Source organism: Bufo gargarizans, chromosome 6 (assembly GCF_014858855.1).
Source record: "Bufo gargarizans isolate SCDJY-AF-19 chromosome 6, ASM1485885v1, whole genome shotgun sequence".
Classification (NCBI taxonomy): domain Eukaryota; kingdom Metazoa; phylum Chordata; class Amphibia; order Anura; family Bufonidae; genus Bufo; species Bufo gargarizans.
The window spans coordinates 364416611-364441857 of NC_058085.1; the positions used below are offsets into that span (position 1 = coordinate 364416611).

The 25247-nt window shown below is 49.4% G+C and overlaps 1 protein-coding gene across 3 annotated transcripts in view; it reads left to right on the plus strand.

The window, feature by feature from the left end:
• The first annotated feature begins 9789 nt into the window (after nucleotides 1-9789).
• Nucleotides 9790-25247, plus strand: part of ZYX (zyxin) — a 33407-nt gene continuing 17949 nt past the window's right edge. For 2 of the 3 annotated variants that reach the window (XM_044296247.1, XM_044296249.1), the window contains exons 1-3: nucleotides 9790-9829; nucleotides 20217-20477; nucleotides 24772-25007. In XM_044296247.1, the coding sequence (XP_044152182.1) occupies nucleotides 9805-9829; nucleotides 20217-20477; nucleotides 24772-25007 (522 nt within the window). In that variant the 5' untranslated portion in view covers nucleotides 9790-9804. Of the gene's footprint in view, nucleotides 9830-13549; nucleotides 13689-20216; nucleotides 20478-24771; nucleotides 25008-25247 lie in introns of those variants that run through there. The other variant, XM_044296248.1, reaches the window with a different exon arrangement.

Genomic DNA, 25247 nt, shown 5'->3' on the forward strand with positions numbered 1-25247 from the left:
ACTGAGTGCTGCAGACAAAGCTCAGCCGTACAAGTCAGGACTGAGTGCTGCAGACAAAGCTCAGCCGTACAGGTCAGGACTGAGTGCTGCAGACAAAGCTCAGCCGTACAGGTCAGGACTGAGTGCTGCAGACAAAGCTCAGCCACACAAGTGAGGACTGTGTGCTGCAGACAAAGCTCAGTTGTACAGGTCAGAACTGAGTGCTGCAGACAAAGCTCAGCCGCACAGGTCAGGACTGAGTGCTGCAGACAAAGCTCAGCAGTACAGGTCAGGACTGAGTGCTGCAGACAAAGCTCAGTTGTACAGGTCAGAACTGAGTGCTGCAGACAAAGCTCAGCCGTACAGGTCAGGACTGAGTGCTGAAGACAAAGCTCAGCCGCACAGGTCAGGACTGAGTGCTGCAGACAAAGCTCAGCCGCACAGGTCAGGACTGAGTGCTGCAGACAAAGCTCAGTTGTACAGGTCAGGACTGAGTGCTGAAGATTTGGCACATACTGTAGATACATTAGGTTCTTAGAAAGGTTTTAGACCATGCTTCAGCTCTTGAGGGTGTATAGTTCTTGAGATATTCCCCCCAAAAATGCAAATATTGCACCATCACATGACCCATCTTAGCCAATAGAACCTTGCAGGTCCTTCAATCTTGACATACAAACAGTTTTACACCAGGTTTCCATAACAACTCTTTTATTCACTTCTATAGGTCACCTTTAAGGGGGCAGGGCGATGTGGAGGTCACCGTTAAATGGGTGTGGCTCTGTGGAAGTCACTCTTAAGGGGGAGGTGTACTGTTAAGGTCAAATTTTAAGGGGGCAAGGTGCTGTGGAGGAACATTGTTAAGGGGGAGGACCGCTGTGGATGTGACTGTTAAGGCATACCTCCCAACGATCCCGGATCCAGCGGGACAGTCCCGGATTTCAGTGGCTGTCCCAGGTTTCTGGAACAGGGGAGGCATGTCCTGCTCTCAGGCAGCTGTCTGTAATGATGAAGCAGAGAGCCGTCAGCTCCCTGCTCCATTATTCCTCCCCCCGGCCTCCTCCTCTTCCTTTTATACAGACCAGCATCTCCATGTATCCTGCTGCTTGGGAGAAACCGGGTGAGAATGTAGAGTTTGTTTGTTCTTTTTACTTCCCGTGAAAGTGGCACATACCTGGGCATATCACTGTGAGGGGGCACATACCTGGGCATATCACTGTGAGGGGGCACATACCTGGGCATATCACTGTGAGGGGGCACATACCTGGGCATATTACTGTGAGGGGGCACATACCTGGGCATATTACTGTGAGGGGGCACATACCTGGGCATATTACTGTGAGGGGGCACATACCCGGGCATATCACTGTGAGGGGGCACATACCCGGGCATATTACTGTGAGGGGGAACATACCTGGGCATATTACTGTGAGGGGGCACATACCTGGGCATATCACTGTGAGGGGGCACATACCCGGGCATATTACTGTGAGGGGGAACATACCTGGGCATATTACTGTGAGGGGGCACATACCTGGGCATATTACTGCGAGGGGGGACACAACTGGGCATATTACTGCGAGGGGGCACACAACTGGGCATATTACTGAGAGGGGGCACACAACTGGGCATATTACTGCGAGGGGGCACACAACTGGGCATATTACTGTAAGGGGGCACACAACTGGGCATATTACTGTAAGAAGGCACATATCTGGGCATATTACTGTAAGAGGGCACACAACTGGGCATATTACTGTAAGAGGGCACATATCTGGGCATATTACTGTAAGAGGGCACATATCTGCGCATATTACTGTGAGGGGGCACCTATCTGGGCATAACTACTGTGAGGGGGCACATATCAGGGCATCACTACTATGAGGGGGCACATATCAGGGCATCACTACTGTAAGGGGGCACATATCTGGGCATAATGCCTTAAAAAGGGCACATATCTGGGCATAACTACTGCAAGGGGGAACATATCTGGGCATAACTACTGCAAGGGGGCACATATCTGGGCATAATACTGTGAAAATGGCACATATCTGGACATAACTACCGTGAAAATGGCACATATCTGGGCATAATACTGTGAAAATGGCACATATCTGAGCATAATCTGTGAAGGGGGCACAATGTGGGTATAAATACTGTGTGATGGCATAAAGGGGGAATTATTACTATGTGGGGGCATTTAGGGGACTGGGTGGGATTAGGTGTATAGTTATATTTTGGGCGGTGTTAGAGGCGTGGTCTAGTGTGGAAAACATTTGCCACAGCGCAAGCCACACAGCGTCCCTCTTCCTTCTTTTCAAAAGTTAGGAGGTATGGTTAAGGGGGCGGACTGCTGTGGAGGCCACTGTTAAGGGGGCGGACTGCTGTGGAGGCCACTGTTAAGGGGGCGGACTGCTGTGGAGGCCACTGTTAAGGGGGCGGACTGCTGTGGAGGCCACTGTTAAGGGGGCGGACTGCTGTGGAGGCCACTGTTAAGGGGGCGGACTGCTGTGGAGGCCACTGTTAAGGGGGCGGACTGCTGTGGAGGCCACTGTTAAGGGGGCGGACTGCTGTGGAGGCCACTGTTAAGGGGGCGGACTGCTGTGAAGGTCATGGTTAAGAGGACAGGTGCTGCGGAGGTTACTGTTACGGGGGTGAGGTGCTATGGTGGTCACTGTTATGGAGGCGGGGCACTGTGAATGTCATTGTTAAGGGGGTGGGCCTTTGTGAAGGTCACTGTTAGGGGAGCGGTCCGCTGTGGAGGTGACAGTTAAGGGGACGGGGTGCTGTGGAGATGACAGTTAAGGGGATGGGGCGCTGTGGAGGTCACAGTTAAGGGGATGGGGCGCTGTGGAGGTCACAGTTAAGGGGATGGGGCGCTGTGGAGGTCACAGTTAAGGGGATGGGGCGCTGTGGAGGTCACAGTTAAGGGGATGGGGCGCTGTGGAGGTCACAGTTAAGGGGATGGGGCGCTGTGGAGGTCACAGTTAAGGGGACGGGGCGCTGTGGAGGTCACAGTTAAGGGGACGGGGCGCTGTGGAGGTCACAGTTAAGGGGACGGGGCGCTGTGGAGGTCACAGTTAAGGGGACGGGGCGCTGTGGAGGTCACAGTTAAGGGGACGGGGCGCTGTGGAGGTCACAGTTAAGGGGACGGGGCACTGTTAAGGTCACAGTTAAGGGGACGGGGCGCTGTTAAGGTCACAGTTAAGGGGACGGGGCGCTGTGGAGGTCACAGTTAAGGGGACGGGGCACTGTTAAGGTCACAGTTAAGGGGACGGGGCGCTGTTAAGGTCACAGTTAAGAGGAAGTACCGCTGTGGAGATCAATGTTAACGCGGTAGGGCGCTGTAAAGGTCAATGTTAAGGGGGCAGGGCACTGTGGAGGTTGCTGTTAAGGGGGCGGGGCACTGTGGAGGTCGCTGTTAAGGGGGCGGGGCACTGTGGAGGTTGCTGTTAAGGGGGCGGGGCACTGTGGAGGTCGCTGTTAAGGGGGCGGGGCACTGTGGAGGTCGCTGTTAAGGGGGCGGGGCACTGTGGAGGTCGCTGTTAAGGGGGTGGGCCGCTGTGGAGGTCGCTGTTAAGGGGGCGGGGCACTGTGGAGGTCGCTGTTAAGGGGGCGGGGCACTGAGGAGGTCGCTGTTAAGGGGCGGGGCACTGAGGAGGTCGCTGTTAAGGGGGCGGGGCACTGAGGAGGTCACTGTTAAGGGGGACACTGTAGAAGGGACACACACAAAAACATTAAATTAAATAGTCGAAGTATACCCGTGCGAAGCTGGCTCATTCCGCTGCTACACATATAGGGCGAATTCATGCTACAGCCTTATGATCAAGTCCAGTTTTAGAGTAGATCCCTAAAATCTTGCAAATTTGCCACTAATTACGGGCCGCGCCACCCTCCCGTGAAGATGCTTTACACATAAAATAACAAAACGTTTCCCTCTTGGGTAAAGTCTTTTTAAATGACATCCAGCCATTGCTCCTACCATACTACTCGAGGTTGCCGCCCAGCTTTCCATGCACCTAGAGCGTACATCTCATGATACAGCCAGGATAATTCTAGTATTCTGTCAAGGAACCAGGAAGCTCAGGATGAACAGCACCATCAGTGCTGTTCAACAGAAGAACGCGTGGTACATTACTGCAGCGCATTAGTGTAGGAAACCATTTCTATAGAAATATACAGTGGCCGGTGTCTGCACAGATCTGCCTCTCAGTGTTCTGGAAAAGCAGAGTGACGAGTCCTATATTGGGAACCCTATTGGTTGTCACCCAGCTTTTTCCTGCCCGGTGTAGGGTGACACATTCCAGCATCTACTAAATTCACCTGAAGTAACAAGCTTCTTTAGAGGCAACCACCTGGTGGCCTCAAAGCCTCTACTGGTGGCAACAGGCTTTCCTGCCCCTCAGACCTTGCAGCCGACTCAGGGGACACTGACGACCCTGCCCTGGAGTCCTCTTTAGTGGGATGGTTGAAGATGGCTCAGTGCTGCTTGGTGTAGGCTGCCCACTTCTCCGCCATGCAGCCCGCACTCCCAGCTATCTGCACTTCTTAGCCTAGTCCTGTACACCACTCGATACATGGGCATTTCTCTCTGCCACATGCTGGTGGGTCGGTTCCTCCTGGTCTGGTTTACCACAGGCCCTCTGAACACTCACATGTACCACCACCCTTCGCTGCGAATGTCGCTGCTCCAACCTCTATCTAGGTTCCCCGGGTGGTGCACCAATTTCGGAGAGTCACTCACTGCCACTTGCTAGCTAACTGTCATGCTGGGCAGCTGGTCCTCTCTATGTCTGAGCCTGCAGCAATCTCTGCATACAACCACATGGCACCACTACAGATGCTACTTCGGGAGGGGACCTACTAGGCATCACCCTTTCACAGTATACATCCTACACATGGCATCAATGACCACGTACCAGTAGGTAAAATGGTCGACCACTGAAGATCCACTCATGATATCCGTGGCATCTCCATATGTGTCGACAACCTGGAGAAAAAAAGACTGTGTGTAGTATGCAAATAACTCCCTAGGTGCAATGAGGGCAGTTTCATTGCACCCATTGACTCAGCTTCCAGTCTTATATTGCACACCCACTTCCAAAACATATTGATGCCTTGCCCTGAAGTCTCTCAGAAGCGCATTTAGCGCTTGCGCTGTACAGTTGTGAATATGTTTGACTACCTGGCCTGTCAATCAAAGCGGTGGAGGTGCGGCATAACAGACAGGAAGCAGATTCTTTGCGTGCAACGGCACCACCCTGGTTGCACCTAGGGAGTCATTTGCATACCACAAAAAGTCTTTTTTTTTCTGGATTTGCCACCACATATGGAGATGTCACAGAACGGATCTACAGCGGATGACCATTTGACCTACTGGTATGTGGTGGACAGATCCCCCTACTCAGTATCAGACGCCATTACATATCATACATAACATATACACTGTAACAGAATCCACGCTAACTCAGGCGCACTCTGCCCTGTAATAACAGATCTGAAACAGGAACTTCCTGCTCCCCTGGCACACCCTCAGCGGGCGACCTTCGGCAGAAATAAATCTTACGTTTCAGACACCACAAGGAAGATACGATGACTAGAGACGCTTGTAGTTGTAGCTGTTTCTGGGAAAGCTGGGTTGGAAACCAATACATCTACCACAAGCGGCTGATACCCAGCTTTCCCAGGTGCCTGAATGCCCAACATTGCTACAATAAGGTGGCAAGGTATAGGTCATAACTGGGCAAATGGGGAACTGGGTGCCAACCCATGTGGGTGCCCAAACACCTGTCACTGGGGAGGATACTCGGCTTTTTAGGTCCCTGAATATGTTACATTGTATGCAGAATAAAAATAAATAAACAGGGATATTTTGCCACATAATGGGCAAGGCCAGCATTCAGGAAAGTAGAAGAGCTGGGTACGGACTCCTGTGGGCGCTGTATGGGTGTCAGCCATAATGGTTGTCAGACAATGTTCTAGCAGCCTGACAGAAGAGGATGGAAGATTTTCACTGAAGGCTTTAAGGGGAAGTGTCCTTTAAGGGACTGTCCGTACAGAAGGCCGAGGCTGGGCACGGGGCACGGCCTGGCATAGTTGCATGATAATAATTGGCAAATCTGTCCTCTGTGAAGAAGCTGGGGGTTGTCAGCAGAAGAGAAGCAGGGGGTCCGTCAGAGCACAGCTGTGTGTGGGTGGGAGGTGGGCTCCACAGGGAAAGAGCAGAGAAAGCTGCAGGAAAGGGAGTGGGTGGGGAGCGGGCGGACAGATGTAGAACTCAGGGTACGATATGCAGGAGATGAAGAGTTAATGCCAGCAGCAGGGGAACTACAAGTCCAAGCATGCACTGCAAGCATTAGAGGGCAACCAGGTGGATTACAGACCATGTGTGGCCGCCAGGTGGGCTACATGTCCATCTGAGGCACAGGTGCCATATATGTGCCCCAAGGGGCGAGGCTGTGCCCTGAGCTCCCAGACTGGTACAGATCCATCAATGCCACCGAACTAATACCCAGCAGAAACATGTACAGATTAATACAAGCACATATACAACGCCACCTGCAGAAACATACTGAAGACAGACACACACACACACAAGGTACATACACATGGTGGGCACAGTACACACACACAGTGGGCACAGTACACACACACAGTGGGCACAGTACACACACACACAATGTACATACACATGGTGGGCACAGTACACACACACAGTGGGCACAGTACACACACACACAATGTACATACACATGGTGGGCACAGTATTCACACACAGCGGGCACAGTACACACACATACAATGTGCACTGAACACAAACACACAATGTACACAGTACACACAATGTACACACACACATACAATGTATACAGTACAGACATGCAATGTACACACACACACACACACACATACAATGTACACACACAATGTACACACACACATATACAATGTACACACACACACACAATACACACACAATGTACACACACACATATACAATGTACACACACACACACAATGTACACACACACATATACAATGTACACACACACAATGTACACACACATATACAATGTACATACACATGGTGGGCACAGTACACACAATACAATGTACAAAGTACACACACACAATGTACACAATACACACATATACAATGTACACACAGACATATACACAGTACACACACACACACACACACACAATGTACACACATATACAATGTATACACAGACATATACACACACACATATACAATGTACACACAGACATATACACAGTACACACACCCACACACACACAATGTACACACACACATATACAATGTATACACAGACACCCAGATAGATGACAATATTGGATTGCTGTGAATTGCTCGCTCTGCAGTTATGTCTCAGGCAGATGTTATGATTACAGGTGTGGTATAAAAAGGCTCTCAGAGGCTACTTTAGGGTAGTGTACCTCTTGGAGAGAAATTGTTGACTTCTAGACATGCCAAAGACATTTTGCCCATTGACAGGGACGCATTACAGAAATGAGAGACGTAGGATGGTCGATTTGATGAATTGGCTGCCATCTTGGCCTTTCTGTCCTAGCTGTTAGGAGGCGTTGGAGCAGAGCTTACATGAGGGCACACACTGTGAACAGGGTCCAGACAGACCACTGGTAGAGAGGATCATTTCATCCCCCGACCAGCACTTACAGTTTCGTTGTCCACCATCTAGACACAGGAGGACCCTAAATTACACCAATTCCAGGCACTTAGCAGAAGGTGTCCTGTACCCATTGCGTGTCCTGCCATTGACAACCAGCCACCGTCACCTTCATTTGCAGTGGTGTCATTAGTGAGAAGTCGATCGTTAAGGTGAGAGGAAAATAAACAGCGTTGCGGCACTCACCAGGATAAAAGATCTTTATTGTGGCTTCCTTAGAAGAAGATACATGTGGGTCCAGAGGCGGATACACTGTTGCGGGCGGCGACGGCCGTTTCGCGCGTAGGGTCGCGCTTCCTCAGGCCGCTCATTAGTGAGAAGCCTGGACTGTTATAGACTGGAATCGTATCGTCTCTAGTGATGGATCCAGGATCTGTTTAGGATCCCACGTCTTTCAGGTTTCAGTATGGAGGCCTCATGGTGAGCGCTTCAGTCCTGCCTTTGCTGAGGAGTGACACGCTGCCCCCACCGCCGGCGACAGGGACACGCTGCCCCCACCGCCGGCGACAGTGACACGCTGCCCCCACCGCCGGCGACAGGGACACGCTGCCCCCACCGCCGGCGACAGGGACACGCTGCCCCCACCGCCGGCGACAGGGACACGCTGCCCCCACCGCCGGCGACAGGGACACGCTGCCCCCACCGCCGGTGATAAGAACACGCTGCCCCCACCGCTTGTGATAGGAACACGCTGCCCCCACCGCTTGTGATAGGGACACGCTGCCCCCACCGCTGGCGACAGGGACACGCTGCCCCCACCGCTTGTGATAGGAACACGCTGCCCCCACCGCTGGTGATAGTGACACGCTGCCCCCACCGCTGGTGATAAGGACACGCTGCCCCCACCGCTTGTGATAAGGACACGCTGCCCCCACCGCTGGTTATGATCTGGGGGGCCATCCTATACGACATTTGGTCACCCTTAGGCCCCCAGCACACAAACTTATTTTCTTTCCGTGTCCGTTCAGTTTTTTTGTTGTTGTCCGTATGCGGAACCATTCACTTCAATGCATTCCGTTTCCGTATTTCCGTTCCGCCAAAAAATAGAACATGTCCTATTATTGTCCACATTACGGACAAGGATAGGACTGTTCTATTAGGGGTCAGCTGTTCCGTTCCGCAAAATATGGAATGTACACGTATGTCATCCGTATTTCTTGCGGATCGCAAAATACATACGGTCGTGTGCATGAGGCCTTAGTAGTGATACGAGGGACACTAACAGCTCAGCGACATGTGCAGGACATCCTGCCGCCACATGTGTTCCTCTCATCGCAGGGCTCCAACTGGCACTTTTCAGCAGGATGACGCTTGCACGGGTTTCCCAGGAATGTCTCCTCCAGATTATGACACTTCCTTGGCCGCCCGGGCACCAGATTTATCGCCGATCCAGTATTTACGGGACCAGCTGCACCTTCATACATATCGAACATTGCACAGACTCTGAAGGCAGCGTCACCTGATGTATTACGTCACGTGCACCGCCTCGATTCATTATCTGCTCACGTATGCCAATTATGAACGCGCTTCTTCGATACATTCGGTGGATTTTTACTCCTCTTCCTCTTGACAGTTTTCAAGACTGTCACATGTGCCCCATATGTTGGAGCTCTGCTCGCCATACAACTCCCCCGCAGTCTCTCTGAGACGTCACCCACGTCAGCCGCTCGATCATTTATCTCGGGTGCTTTAGCTTGTACAGACTGGTATCCTTCATTCCATGGAATTCTAGGAAGGTAGGAAATGCAGGGCGGGGGTGGGAGGAGGAGGTTACTCCCGATTGTGTCTATAGAGCATAAAGGAGTGTCCATACTGGATATTATAGTGTAGATTATCAGGGTGTGACTGATAGGAGGACCACACATGACCCAGCTCGACCTTCCAGCCAAGGAGATCTGAAGTGATTGCCATCACAAGGAGATTATCCGGCCTACAGTATTGTGTGAGGCACCATCCCTGTCATGCCTCAGGGGTCACCTCCCGAAGTGGGGTTTATCTGGCCACCAGAGATGTCTCCCATTGATGGTGCTGCCACCAGTTGACACCCAGCTTTCCAGTTGAGTGCAGCAGGCCAACTGCTTTTTGGGAGTCTTGGATTGCAGGATGACGGCTCCTGATGAAGAGGTTTCCTTGTTGTAAAGGTAATGGTGGCCATGTTAGCTGTCATCCAGCTTTCCCAGACACAGATATAACAAAGCGATACATTTTGGTTGAGCTTGCAACATTGGAGAAATGCACTGTAGAGGCAATTGACCTCTCTCTGTTTGGAGATTTCACGGCATCAATGTTGGTCGTCACCCAGCTTTCCTGGAAACAGATATAACAATGGTGTTTGGGCCAGACCACAACATAGTCACCGGGTGCGACTGTAGCAGCGGCCATGTTGCTTGTCACCCAGCTTTCCCAGGAACAGATATAACAAAGCAAGGACTTTCGGCCCAGACCATGACATCACTGCAGCGTATAATAGTCCTATCACAGGTGGGGCGTCCTTTATTGCCACAGTAGTAGTGGCCACGGTGGTTGTCATCCAGCTTTCCCAGGAACAGACAGAACATGGCCTGAGGGCCACGTACGTCACAGGTAATCTGCATGTTCAGCAGAGGAATGCAGTGTGTACATAAGAGGCTGTGCTGCTTCCAGCAAAGCAGTGGGGAGGGGGGTGGGGGGGGGGGGGGTACTGGTGTATGACACAGGAATGTGTGATCACCAGGGGAGGGCAGGCCTGGGATGTAGCATTACACTTACATGGCCGGGCAGGTCCGCTCCGTATTTCCTGGTTTTGGGTGTGCTCCTTTTATGGGCAAAGAGAACTGTCGGAGTGAGGTCACCATGAGACATCCAAGGGACTGCAAGGAAAGTTCAGCACAAAGAGACAGTCACAAAGAGTCTGCGCTCAGCAACAGCAGGAAATCTGCAAACTGTGTAAATAAACAAACAATGTGCGCAGGTCACAGACTGATACATTGTTTCCACAGAAGGTTCTACAGTGCGATGTACATCAGGTCGAGTTCTACAAGTCACTGCACCAAGGCCACGAAGAACACCAAGGAGCACGTAGGGTTCAACGGACAATAAAGATCTGGCACCAGGCTGCTGCACTCCGGTGACTGCCGCGGCGGTCGCCAATATTAACCAATCGAATAACCTTTTTTAAAGAAAGATTAATAGAAAAGTCTCCAATACTAATGCATTTCAGGACTGGACGCTTCTTCAATTTCAGATATAGTAAAATCAATATAAAATGCTCATTATATACAAAATTAACGCGTTTCAGGACAAGCACTAGCTGATCGGCATGGGTCCAACACTGCCAGCTGTTTGGATGTAGCCCCGGCGCTGGCACTACACAGTCCAGTTCACAGAGTAGTGGATGAAACGCGCTACTACAGCTCTGTTCCTACTGAAGTGAAGGGCAGCAGAGCTACGCGCTTCCACCGCCGGACCTATAGCTGGACAGGGCGCAGGTCCCCTCAATAGGAAGGGCTATGCACATATGCAAATATAAACAAAAATAGCATGATTCTTTACATGCCCGGTGAGGAGGGTCAACTGCCCTACCTCATACTTGAAAAATGAGTATCTATACTCCAAAACGCGTTGTCACCAAGGTTATCCATAAAGCATTGTTTTGGTTGTGATCGCGCCAAGAGTTGTCCGGGCTCTCCGTTGTCTGCATCTTCTAATCCAAGGCTACCCCGCGGTCTGAGGATCCGAGGACACCGGCCGCACCGCCCTGTCCTATCCACATGCATTCACTAGTGTTCTGTCTACGCTTATTCAAAAATTCTACAAATTCCAGACTTACTACCCCATGAACGCCTTTTCCCATTCTGCGTTCGCCGCAATTTGCATTATCACTTTTTCGGAACTGGAACCAAACCCTTTAAATTAAGAGGAGACAAAAAAAAAAAAGTATAATGTCCACAATAGTAACGCATTTCAAGACTAAACAACTTATTTCCAGGGCTAACGCGTTTCGGGACTAGACTGGCCCATTTTTCAGATTAACAGCAGGTTTTTATGGCCTGGACTGGCTTCGGATATACAGAAAGTACAACTAAAAGGAGGGTTTTGGGACTGAAAAAAATAAAATAAAATCACCTTCCCCAGAATAAAAGTAAAAAAAAGGAAAAGTTCAATATCTCCAGTTACAGCGCGCTTCGGGACCGGACTGGCTCCTTTCTACAAAATAAGAGAAAGTAAAAATGAAGGTTCATTATTTGGACTAACATTTCAGGACTTAACTGAGGTAAAGTTGAAAGTGAAGGATTAATATATCCAGTGATTACGCGTTTCAGGACTGGATCTACTGGTTCTTCAGACTGAGAGATAGGATCTAGAGCTCTAATAACAGGGCATTTCTTCAGCTTATGCTAACAATGGCAAATAACGCATTTCAGGACCCCTTTTTCAGATTACTAGATGGTAGAATGACCTCCGGTAATGTTTTGGGGCCCTGCGCTAGAGGGGCCACACTGATCCAGGAGCACATTTCTGCTTAAGACTTTTCTCTGGATTTCACCACGGACTTGTCGCCATCATACGCCGCCGTCGCCCTCCTGGTTTTGCGCCTTTTTTTGGTGATGGAACCACTGAGGGGGGGAAAGACTGAAGCCACAGGACGCCAAGAGTCAGAGACCGGAGGAGTCTGGGCGGCAGGGACCTCAGAGAGTGCACAGTAATGCATACCAAGGTAGACAGTCAAAACAGGCAGAAATAGACAGTCATGCACCAAGAGACAGTCACACTCAGATGGAAAGCATACATGAAGAGACAGCGTCATGCAGGTACAGTAGACAGTCAGAGCCAGCCATCACCATGCACTAAGGGCGAGTGATCGATACAACAGAGGAGCGTTTAAATGGAGCGTAGACGGAAGACGTCTGTGTGTCCACATCTCTGCACGGACTGATGTCTCTGAAGGGACTGCCATACTCGTGAAGCCAGCAATAAACATGCAGGCACCAAGAGACAGTCATATGTGGGTAGACTGCCATGAGCACGCATGCACAAAAAGAATGTAGACAGCTATAATTGTGCATGCATCAAGAGACAGCCATAACTGTGCATGCGCCAGGAGACCGTCACGCTCAGGGAGACAGCTGTAATAAATATGCATGGCAACATGCACCAAGAGACATCTATAAAAATGCATACACCAAGAGACAGTCACACTCAGGTAGACAGCTATAAGCATCCATGCACCAAGAGACAGTCACACTCAGGTAGACAGCTATAAGCATCCATGCACCAAGAGACAGTCACACTCAGGTAGACAGCTATAAGCATCCATGCACCAAGAGACAGTCACACTCAGGTAGACAGACATCACTATGCATGCACCAAGAGACAGTCACACTCAGGGAGACAGCTGTAATAAATATGCATGGCAACATGCACCAAGAGACATCTATAAAAATGCATACACCAAGAGACAGTCACACTCAGGTAGACAGCCATAAGCATCCATGCACCAAGAGACAGTCACACTCAGGTAGACAGCTATAAGCATCCATGCACCAAGAGACAGTCACACTCAGGTAGACAGACATCACTATGCATGCACCAAGAGACAGTCACACTCAGGTAGACAGCTATAAGTATCCATGCACCAAGAGACAGTCACACTCAGGTAGACAGCTATAAGCATCCATGCACCAAGAGACAGTCACACTCAGGTAGACAGCTATAAGCATCCATGCACCAAGAGACAGTCACACTCAGGTAGACAGCTATAAGCATCCATGCACCAAGAGACAGTCACACTCAGGTAGACAGTCACACTTAGACAGCCATAACTACGCACGCACGAAGAGACAGTCACCTCAGGTAGACAGCCATGCACACACTGATGAGAGAGCACATACCCACCGTGTGACACCCTCCCAGAGTCCCAGTCATCTGCAGGCCTCGCCCTCTCCACTCCCCCTGGGCAGTCTCAGGCGGTCTCTGACTGTCTCTCACTCTGTGCTGGCAGTCAGTCTCTGCTATTCAGAGGTAAGATGCATTCAGTGTGGGTCTGTCTCCGTGTGCTGTGCCTGTCTCCTGTGTGTGACTGTCTCTGGCCGACAGTGGTATGTGGAGAGCTGCTGGGGGTGCAGGGGCCACTGCCGGGGCCCCAGGGGTGCTGTCTCTTTACCACTGGAGCTCAGATGTGACTGCAGCCTTTGTCCCATTACTGAGGCTGTCTCTTACCGGCTGATCCTTGGTACATTGTGTTGCAGTCACATTAAATGCGTTTTTCAGGGATTGTGTGGAACAAAAGTTGCTTTTGTGAGAACTGTCTCTTTACATATGAAGAGGGCTGTCTCTTATCACTTCTGCTATACAATGAGACTTGGCCTGCTCTCTGGATCCACACCCTATAATGGACTCCCTCCCCACTGTGACGGTCTGTTGTAGATGGCTGTCTCTTTTCATGCCTTTGGATATCTTGAGGAACGGTCTCTTTCTCTTGTTCATTATGCACAGTGTAAACATCTGTCTCTCCGTCTGTGCAGTCTCGGTGTGCTGGCTTCCTATGTACTGGGCTGTCTCAGGATTCGGAGTCTCTTACACCTCTGGCCACATTAGAGTGCTCCCTGGTCACCATAGTCTGCCCCCTATCCAGGGCTGTCTCTTTTAGTACAATGTATACCGGCTTATGTACCCCCAGGTCACTACAGTCTGCTCCCTCTGTACAGGACTGTCTCTTTCAGTGCTCAGTATTGGGGGTCTCTTACCCCCAGGTCACTACAGTCTGCTCCCCCTGTACAGGACTGTCTCTTTCAGTGCTCAGTATTGGGGGTCTCTTAGCCCCAGGTCACTACAGTCTGCTCCCTCTGTACAGGACTGTCTTTCAGTGCTCAGTATTGGGGGTCTCTTACCCCCAGGTCACTACAGTCTGCTCCCCCTGTACAGGACTGTCTCTTTCAGTGCTCAGTATTGGGGGTCTCTTACCCCCAGGTCACTACAGTCTGCTCCCCCTGTACAGGACTGTCTCTTTCAGTGCTCAGTATTGGGGGTCTCTTACCCCCAGGTCACTACAGTCTGCTCCCTCTGTACAGGACTGTCTCTTTCAGTGCTCAGTATTGGGGGTCTCTTACCCCCAGGTCACTACAGTCTGCTCCCCCTGTACAGGACTGTCTCTTTCAGTGCTCAGTATTGGGGGTCTCTTACCCCCAGGTCACTACAGTCTGCTCCCCCTGTACAGGACTGTCTCTTTCAGTGCTCAGTATTGGGGGTCTCTTACCCCCAGGTCACTACAGTCTGCTCCCCCTGTACAGGACTGTCTCTTTCAGTGCTCAGTATTGGGGGTCTCTTACCCCCAGGTCACTACAGTCTGCTCCCTCTGTACAGGACTGTCTCTTTCAGTGCTCAGTATTGGGGGTCTCTTACCCCCAGGTCACTACAGTCTGCTCCCTCTGTACAGGACTGTCTTTCAGTGCTCAGTATTGGGGGTCTCTTACCCCCAGGTCACTACAGTCTGCTCCCCCTGTACAGGACTGTCTCTTTCAGTGCTCAGTATTGGGGGTCTCTTACCCCCAGGTCACTACAGTCTGCTCCCCCTGTACAGGACTGTCTCTTTCAGTGCTCAGTATTGGGGGTCTCTTACCCCCAGGTCACTACAGTCTGCTCCCCCTGTACAGGACTGTCTCTTTCAGTGCTCAGTATTGGGGGTCTCTTACCCCCAGGTCACTACAGTCTGCTCCCCCTGTACAGGACTGTCTCTTTCAGTGCTCAGTATCGGGGTTCGCCTACTACAGTAATCTGGTCTCTTTTAGGCCATGGCTTATGGCGGTCTACTCCAGCTGTACTGGGCTGTCTCTATTAATACACAGTATCAGGGTTCCCTTACCCCCCCCAGGTCACTACACTCTACTCTGTGCAGGGCTGTCTCTTTCAGTGCTTAGTATTGGGGGTCTCTTACCTCCAGGTCACTGCTGTCTCTTTCAGTGCTCACTATTGGGGATCTCTTACCCCCAGGTCACTACAGTCTGCTCCCTCTGTACAGGGCTGTCTCTTTCAGTGCTCAGTATTGGGGGTCTCTTACCCCCAGGTCACTGCTGTCTCTTTCAGTGCACAGTATTGGGGGTCTCTTACCCCCAGGTCACTACAGTCTGCTCCCTCTGTACAGGGCTGTCTCTTTCAGTGCTCAGTATTGGGGGTCTCTTACCCCCAGGTCACTGCTGTCTCTTTCAGTGCTCAGTACTGGGGGTCTCTTACCCCCAGGTCACTGCTGTCTCTTTCAGTGCACAGTATTGGGGGTCTCTTACCCCCAGGTCACTACAGTCTGCTCCCTCTGTACAGAGCTGTCTCTTTCAGTGCACAGTATTGGGGATCTCTTACCCCCAGGTCACTGCTGTCTCTTTCAGTGCTCAGTACTGGGGGTCTCTTACCCCCAGGTCACTACAGTCTGCTCCCTCTGTACAGAGCTGTCTCTTTCAGTGCACAGTATTGGGGATCTCTTACCCCCAGGTCACTGCTGTCTCTTTCAGTGCTCAGTACTGGGGGTCTCTTACCCCCAGGTCACTGCTGTCTCTTTCAGTGCTCAGTATTGGGGGTCTCTTACCCCCAGGTCACTGCTGTCTCTTTCAGTGCTCAGTAATCTGGTCTCCTTTAGGCCATGGAGTCTACTCCAGCTGTACAGGACTGTCTCTTTAACATGTTGCACTCGGAGCTGTCTCTCTGACCCCCAGCCCAGCAGTGTAATGTTAGTTAATGACTCCCAGCTGGGGAAGGGGGGTGGGGGTCCAGGGGGCAGACCCCCCCCCTCCTCCTGCTGCAATCCTGAGACATTGCTCACTCACCTCACATCCTGAGAGGACACGGCCTCCCCCTCACAGTTACCTCATCCCTGCCCCGCAGACATGGGCCCTGCTGGTTACCTCATTCCTGACCTGCAGGCCACAGACTCTGGAGCCTCTCATTCACAGCTGCCATTGCCTTGCTCAGCATTCCTGGGGCCCGGGGACTTGTCAGACATTTCTGCTCCACTTTATGGCCTCAGTCCTGTCCTAAAACATCAGCTATTGTGCCTCCTCCACCCCCGGTCTTCAGACAGGCCTGGCCCAGGGTCCTGCAGCCATCCTACAGGGCCCCCCGGCTTGTAGCACCTCATAATCGGGGTTGAGCCACCATGCCCATGTCGTGTGGATCCCAATATTTGCTGCCCCCTGTCTATCCTTGCCTCGGGTTTCATCATTTGTTTCAACCCTATTCTTCAGCATTAGACATTACCCCCTCCAGTAACTCCAGAGCCCCCCCACTCTTCAGGGTCTCTGCAGGTTCTCAGACCACGCGTCCTCCTTTATTCTTTATGTTGTGTCATTTTAAAGGGAATGGCGGTCCGGAGGGCGCTGCAGGAGGGCAGAGCGCTGTGTGGCACTGGTAAAGGCCGCCATTTATGTGCTGAGTGCTTATTAGTAATGTGAGGTTAGATTTTCATTAGGAGCAATCACTTCTACAGTGAAATCCTATAGGAATGGTGCAAACACATCTTTGGGGGGGGGGGATGTGGGCAGGGCAATCTGTATTTAGGGTGCACTGCTGTGGATAGCACTAGATGTGCATACAGTTGTTACACTATTATCCTCTAGCGCAGGCATCCTCAAACTGCGGCCCTCCAGCTGTTGCAAAACTACAACTCCCAGCATGCCCGAACAGCCTACAGCAGGGCATTGTGGGAGTTGCTGGAGGGACGCAGTTTGAGGATGCCTGCTCTAGCGCCTCCAAGTCTCAAGGTGGTGTAACTGTATCTTCCCCTTTAGACTGATTTCTTATAGACTAAATTCTCTTACATCTCACCCTCTTATAGTCAATTCACCCACATCTCACCCTCTTATAGTCAATTCACCCACATCTCACCCTCTTATAGTCAATTCACTCACATCTCACCCTCTTATAGTCAATTCACCCACATCTCACCCTCTTATAGTCAATTCACCCACATCTCACCCTCTTATAGTCAATTCACTCACATCTCACCCTCTTATAGTCAATTCACCCACATCTCACCCTCTTATAGTCAATTCACCCACATCTCACCCTCTTATAGTCAATTCACCCACATCTCACCCTCTTATAGTCAATTCACCCACATCTCACCCTCTTATAGTCAATTCACCCACATCTCACCCTCTTATAGTCAATTCACCCACATCTCACCCTCTTATAGTCAATTCACCCACATCTCACCCTCTTATAGTCAATTCACCCACATCTCACCCTCTTATAGTCAATTCACCCACATCTCACCCTCTTATAGTCAATTCACCCACATCTCACCCTCTTATAGTCAATTCACCCACATCTCACCCTCTTATAGTCAATTCACCCACATCTCACCCTCTTATAGTCAATTCACCCACATCTCACCCTCTTATAGTCAATTCACCCACATCTCACCCTCTTATAGTCAATTCACCCACATCTCACCCTCTTATAGTCAATTCACCCACATCTCACCCTCTTATAGTCAATTCACCCACATCTCACCCTCTTATAGTCAATTCACCCACATCTCACCCTCTACGCGTAGTCAATTCACCCACATCTCACCCTCTTATAGTCAATTCACCCACATCTCACCCTCTTATAGTCAATTCACCCACATCTCACCCTCTTATAGTCAATTCACTCACATCTCACCCTCTTATAGTCAATTCACTCACATCTCACCCTCTTATAGTCAATTCACCCACATCTCACCCTCTTATAGTCAATTCACCCACATCTCACCCTCTTATAGTCAATTCACCCACATCTCACCCTCTTATAGTCAATTCACCCACATCTCACCCTCTTATAGTCAATTCACCCACATCTCACCCTCTTATAGTCAATTCACCCACATCTCACCCTCTTATAGTCAATTCACCCACATCTCACCCTCTTATAGTCAATTCACCCACATCTCACCCTCTTATAGTCAATTCACCCACATCTCACCCTCTTATAGTCAATTCACCCACATCTCACCCTCTTATAGTCAATTCACCCACATCTCACCCTCTTATAGTCAATTCAACCACATCTCACCCTCTTATAGTCAATTCACCCATTTCAATTCACCCACATCTCACCCTCTTATAGTCAATTCACCCACATCTCACCCTCTTATAGTCAATTCACCCACATCTCACCCTCTTATAGTCAATTCACCCACATCTCACCCTCTTATAGTCAATTCACCCACATCTCACCCTCTTATAGTCAATTCACCCACATCTCACCCTCTTATAGTCAATTCACCCACATCTCACCCTCTTAGTCAATTTACCCACATCTCACCCTCTTATAGTCAATTCACCCACATCTCACCCTCTTATAGTCAATTCACCCACATCTCACCCTCTTAGTCAATTCACCCACATCTCACCCTCTTATAGTCAATTCACCCACATCTCACCCTCTTATAGTCAATTCACCCACATCTCACCCTCTTATAGTCGATGCACCCACATCTCACCCTCTACACGTAGTCAATGCACCCACATCTCACCCTCTACGCATAGTCAATGCACCCACATCTCGCCCTCTACGCATAGTCGATGCACCCACATCTCACCCTCTACGCATAGTCGATGCACCCACATCTCACCCTCTACGCATAGTCGATGCACCCACATCTCACCCTCTTCTCATAGTCGATGCACCCACATCTCACCCTCTTCTCATAGTTCAGCCACGTATCGCTCTCTTCTCAAGGCACCTTCTGCATTACACCCAGTGCTGTGCTCAGTATGAAGCCATCTCCACCCCATCGCCCATCACTCCCTAGTCGCTGTAGTTGGGTGCTCACCCCCTTACCCTCTCTCATGCCCCTATGTCTTTTCTGTAACCCTGCTCCACATTTCTTATAGGGGAAGCCCTTGTGTTCCAAAGCCACTTCTGCACCAAATCTTCCTTCTCCCCAGCCCCTCGTAGTCCCTCCATGATAGGAGCCATGCTTAAAATGCTGAGCTGTGCAGGAACCCCCGGGAGTATTTCCATGGAAACAAAGCGAGACGGACTCGGAGAGAGACGGGCGGAGGAAGGCGTTCAACCTTGAGCTGCCAGGGATCTGATCCGCAGGATTCGATCATAGTGAGAGTTAGATTACACATAACGGCTTTTTTATTTAACCTTTGCTGTGCTATAAATGTGGGCGCTGGCAGCCATATTGTTTAGGGGATGGGGGAGGGGGCAACCTTTCTTTTGTGTCATTTTCTCTGGCAACCGAAGAGTTATTACAAGCGAAGCGTAAGCTGCAGATGATGAATGCCTATGGGGACCACGAACCATATTGTGTTCCATACAAAACGCTCCCTTCTAATAGAAAAATCACGTACAGACGCTGCAGAGCTGAGTTTGTCATTTGGCACCGAATGTGCTATTACAATCTGTAGCCTTACATAGGACTGCAGGTAAACCCATTGCATTCTATTATACAACAAAGGAATGGCTCAGTGACCATCTCGGCTCTGCTACATCTGTACCTGTCTGTATGGGTAAGGGTCATATATATCTTTGTGTAACATCTCCGTCCTTTTTTTTCCCCTTTAGACATCAAGATGGACCCAGCCGCTCCCGCCACCCGGATGACCTCCTCTTTCACCATCAACATCTCCACCCCATCTTTTTACAACCAGCCCAAAAAGTTTGCTCCAGTGGTGCCCCCTAAGCCTAAGGTGAACCCATTTAAAGCGGCTGAGGAAGGAGACCCCAAGACTAACTCTGCTGGCCTCCAGGATAGCGCAACCGCCCCGCGTGCTTTTTTGGGGAGAGTTGGAGAAATCCCATCCTTACCGCCACCTGAGCATGAGGGTAATGAGATCTTCTGTCTGTGATTCCTTCCTCATTTACAGGGGCTTCAGGACAGACCCCCACTGTTCACCGTCTGCTAGGGCACATGGACAGCACAGAGGGGGATGAAGTCCATGTCTACCAACATTTCAGTCCCACATTGCAAGATATTTTAAGCCCCACCCCTGCTTAGCACAGCTCCACCCCAAAGGAGCATGAAAATGCAAATTAGAATAAGCCACACCCTATTTTAGGTCCATGTCACAGGAAATTCAATATAGGCGTTTTTTTTGTGGGTGGCAATCAGAATGGTCACCATTACAGCTTTTAAGGGCATAGTCACACCCAAGGGGATATACATACCATGGAGGGGGTTCCCCTTTTAGATATTGGTTACTTATCTTCAGGATAAGTCATCAATATCAGATTGGTGGGGGACCAACACCCGGCACCCCTACTGATAAAGTTTCGGCAGGCACCCAAGCCAGAAACTAAACAGAGGATGGAGTCGGAAGGAGAAAGTGCCATCCACTGTGTAGCCTGGAGCTGAGCTGCAGTACCCCGGCATGGCCACTACACAGTGGATGGCGCCTTCTGCTTTCGTCTTCATCCCCTGTTTAGTTTCCGTATGGGTGGCTGCCGAAAATAGCTGATCGGCAGGGGTTCTGGGTATAGGATCCCCATCAATCAGATTTTGATGACTTATTCTGATGATAGGAACCTGTGTCCTGCTCTCCAAGGTAACTGCATTGTTGAAGACATTTCCAGAATTAGAACAATGACTTTCTTCCAAAAAACACTGCCGCGTCTGTCCACAAGTTGTAGTACTAAGCAGAACCCGTGGACAGGGGTGGCACTGTTTTTAGAAGAAATCCGCCATTTTTTTTTCTAATCCTGGGGCCCCCTTTAAGGAGCAAGGGTGGGGATTTGGGTGAAGGGACACTATACCCTTCTCTCCTGGGTGGCAAAATGCAGCATAATGGTGGCCCAGCTTTGATTGTCCCACCTAGTCCTACATTGATAAATCCTTGATGCATTGTATTCCTAGGTATATCTTTGAAAAGATGAGCGACAACCCATATGGGAGCTGTTTTGGTGTCCATATAAGTTGTTGCATTGTTTTTTGAAGGTGTGATATGTGTGTTACTTTTGCCCTAGCGAGGCTCGGAAAAAGGTCCCAACCTTCTTCTGAATGGCTCCTCTCGTGGTCCTGTACTGTAAGCTGATACCATTACATCACAACACATTTCTGTATCGGACGCCGAGGCGGGGCGTGTTTTTTTTTTTTTTCTCTCTTTGGAAAGCCTCAAGGCTAAAACAAACCTGGAATCTCTCACTTTCTAATACATTCTTCTCGTGCCGGTCCTGGGGTAGGGTCGGGCACCTGCGACTGTTCTCAACTTCAACTCCTTATAGGGAAGGAAAGGCCAAGACCATTTCCCTCATAAAAAAAAAATAAAAGAAATTCCAGTCGCCCAGTAAAATTTCTTTACCGGGACTGCTGGGTGACAACCAGTATGGCCGCCATTACTTCTCCCTCAGCCGTTGTCATTCAGCCTCCCAAGTCTCATGTATGGCAAATCTGCTTATACAGTGACAACCCCCCCTAACTAGGAAAGTGGGTGACAACCCATCTTTCAGGTCTCTAGTGGCAGCCCTATTGGTTGTCACCTAGGAATCTGCAAAGTAGCATTTTTGACAGTGGTATAGGACGACTGGTGTTTTTTTTTTATTTTGGGGGCAATTGGTGTTGAAGGCCAGCAGCTTGCCTATCCTCCAGATTAAAGAGATCCTCTCGCCTCTCCTGATATATCTGTTTTTGTAACTACTTGTAGTGCCCAAGTAATTCTGGAGCATTTATTTGTGTTACCAACTGGGTGTGTGTCCCTGCACAGTGTTACACTATCCAGTCAGTGCTGCTAGGGTCAGACTGTACGGGGACACAATCTCAACTGGTAACACCCAGAAGGACCTTCATTCATAATTTCTATCTTGGTATTACTCGGGGATTTCAAGTAGTTACTGAAACAGCCATGTCAGGAGAGGAGATAAAGCCTCATGTATGGAGAGTTGAGGACCTAACGTTCTAGGGCTTACTTTTCTTAAAGGGATAGTCCATTTTCATGCAAACTTTTTTGAAAATGATGTATTTTCCTAATGTAGCCAATAAGGGTCATTATCTACCTAGGGGTCTTCATATCTCTTTGCTAGGTGGCAGAGGGTTTTCATGCTTGGTGGCCTCCATAATAGGTCTATGTTGACCACTTTATTTCTAATAGTCTTCTTCAGGGTTTAGATCTAAGTCCATAGTCCTTGTCTACAGCCGAATTCTTGTGGTATAATTCAAACCCCCCCCCCCCCCAATTAGAAGGCGGTCTTCATCAATATTGGAGTGTCGGCCATCGATGTTCAATGAATAGAGGACCTTTGCTAGGATGGGTACCAAGGATGTCCACCATATCGCACTTCATGGTAATTTCCCCTGCTTGTTTCTCAATTTCTGTTTACGTGGCTCTGTGGTAGTGGACAGAGTAACCAAACCTGGGTCATTTTAGGTTAGGTCTGCACTGGTTGCTCTGACCAGATGCCGAAATCCTAAATGAAAGTCGTACAACTCACTTTTTATATACGTGACTGATTCCTACTGCCTTAGAACAGCGCCACCAAGTGGCTAAACATGTTGAAAGACGAGGACTACAGTAATATTAATAATGGTATAAAAATGCACTAGAAGTGGCAATCTGCAGTGTCTGTGTATGTCTATATCAGGGCTGGCCAACCTCCAGCTGTTGCAAAACTACAACTCCCAGCATGCCAAGACAGCCTATAGCTATCAGCCTACAGCAGGGCATGGTGGGAATTGTAGTTTTACAACAGCTGGAGAGCCGCAGGTTGGCCAGCCCTGGTCTATATGATGGATCTATATGGACTCTGTGCTGCCATAGGTCTCCTTCTAGCAGAGAATACCCTACACATGCAGCATCTGATGCCACCATTTTTCATCCTCGTCGTGGGGCCCCATAGATACAGTAGAGTCACATAGAAGGCTCTAGGCCTTATGTCATGTGTGAGTGTCCATGGGCATCAAACTTCTGCTCTTGTAAATTTCCAAACTGTGGCATATGTCGAATTTCTGGATTATGGGATGCCAGATTCAAGTAGACTTTCTGTATATTATAACCATTCGTTATTAGTATAGGGCACTTGTACACCTTACCGTTTTTGGTTTCTTTGGTTGCTAGACCTGTTTCACTGTATATGGGAATTACTACGCGCCCTCTCCTCCGAATTAAGTCATTCCTCCTGCCTGACTGCTTGTTGCACATGTAAATACTGGTTCTGCCATGTGTTTGCGAACTATGACCACATTATTGTACCCAGGGGCCTGGGGAGCTGAAGAATGAGATAATTAAGATTCATTATCTAGCGCAGGAAATTTAAGGGAGAATTAAAAGGACCATTAAACTGGAATTTCATGCAATTTTGCATTTATTTATTTTTGTATGGAAATGTAACAGCAGTCAGGCCCTATTCATTTATTTGCATGGTAAAGGTGCTACGTCCTCACTCCAATATAGTAGACTTTTTTCTTTTAATATACCATGGTTGACTTGTAGAGAGGGTGCAGACTGACCTGATATTGTAGCTGGGTGGAAATGAAAGGATCATTATTTATGGCCTATCACAATGTCTGATAGGTGCAGGCCCTACCTTTAAAGAATTGCACCTTTGTGAAGAATGGGTGTACTCTGACCCCCAGATGAGGTGGCCACCAGCGGTGAGATATTTGATGTGTCCACCTCTCTTCAGTCTGTACTGTGGAGGGTCTAGAAACAAATGCTCAAGTGTGCAAATCCCACAGAAGTCACTGGAGGCCAGGGACCCACGTCCATGCAGGTCCATCACCGTTTTTGGCAGCCAGCTCATCACAGGGTTGAGGGTTCTGTTATTCTCAACACAGTTGTAGGTCACAAAGCATTTATGGCTCTGGATATGCAATAAATATCTGAAAAGTCTTGGCCATTTACCCTTAAAAGTTCTAATCATTTGAGAAGCTTGGGTGACAACCACGGCCACAGCAATGGCTTCTGCATGGCCTGTCCACTGTTTTCTTTGCTGACCAACTTGTGGAGCTTAGTTGTGGGTCATAAATTACCTCCTGGATCGAGCACAAGTGGGATGATAGGTCCACCATTGAGTCAGACTGAGTGCCAAGTAGGCTCGATTAACTGTGGGTGATTTCTCACTTGGTCCTCTGGGGGCATGATTTTTTTTTTTGTTGGCATCCCTTTAAAACCTTTTTCTCTCTCTTCAGAATTCATTTTGCCACCTCCTCCACCCAACGATGACTCTGTCATGAGCCCCACCATGTCTTTCCCACCTCCTCCACCTTCCTTTGGGGATGACATCCTTGGTTCCCCCACATCCAGCTTCCCTCCACCTCCACCACCTGAATTTGCCGAGCCCTTTCCACCTCCTGCTGAAGAGTTCTTCCCTTCACCACCTTCCCTGGAGGAAACAAGCCTTGTTAGTGGAACTAGCGACATCCAGGTAAAAATATACGCACCAAAAATATGTAATTGGTACTTCTTTATTCTATTCTTCACTGCGCATCTACTGACAAGTTCCAGCTTCTTTGCTGATTCTTGGAAGGAAGACAGTTCTTAAAATGTCTTCAGAATGTTTATGTAATCTTGAGTTTTCATTCCTTAGACATTTTTGTTTCATATAAGATTTAAAAAATGTGCTTGAAATGTTCTAATGGGACAATTCATTATTAGTATTATCATC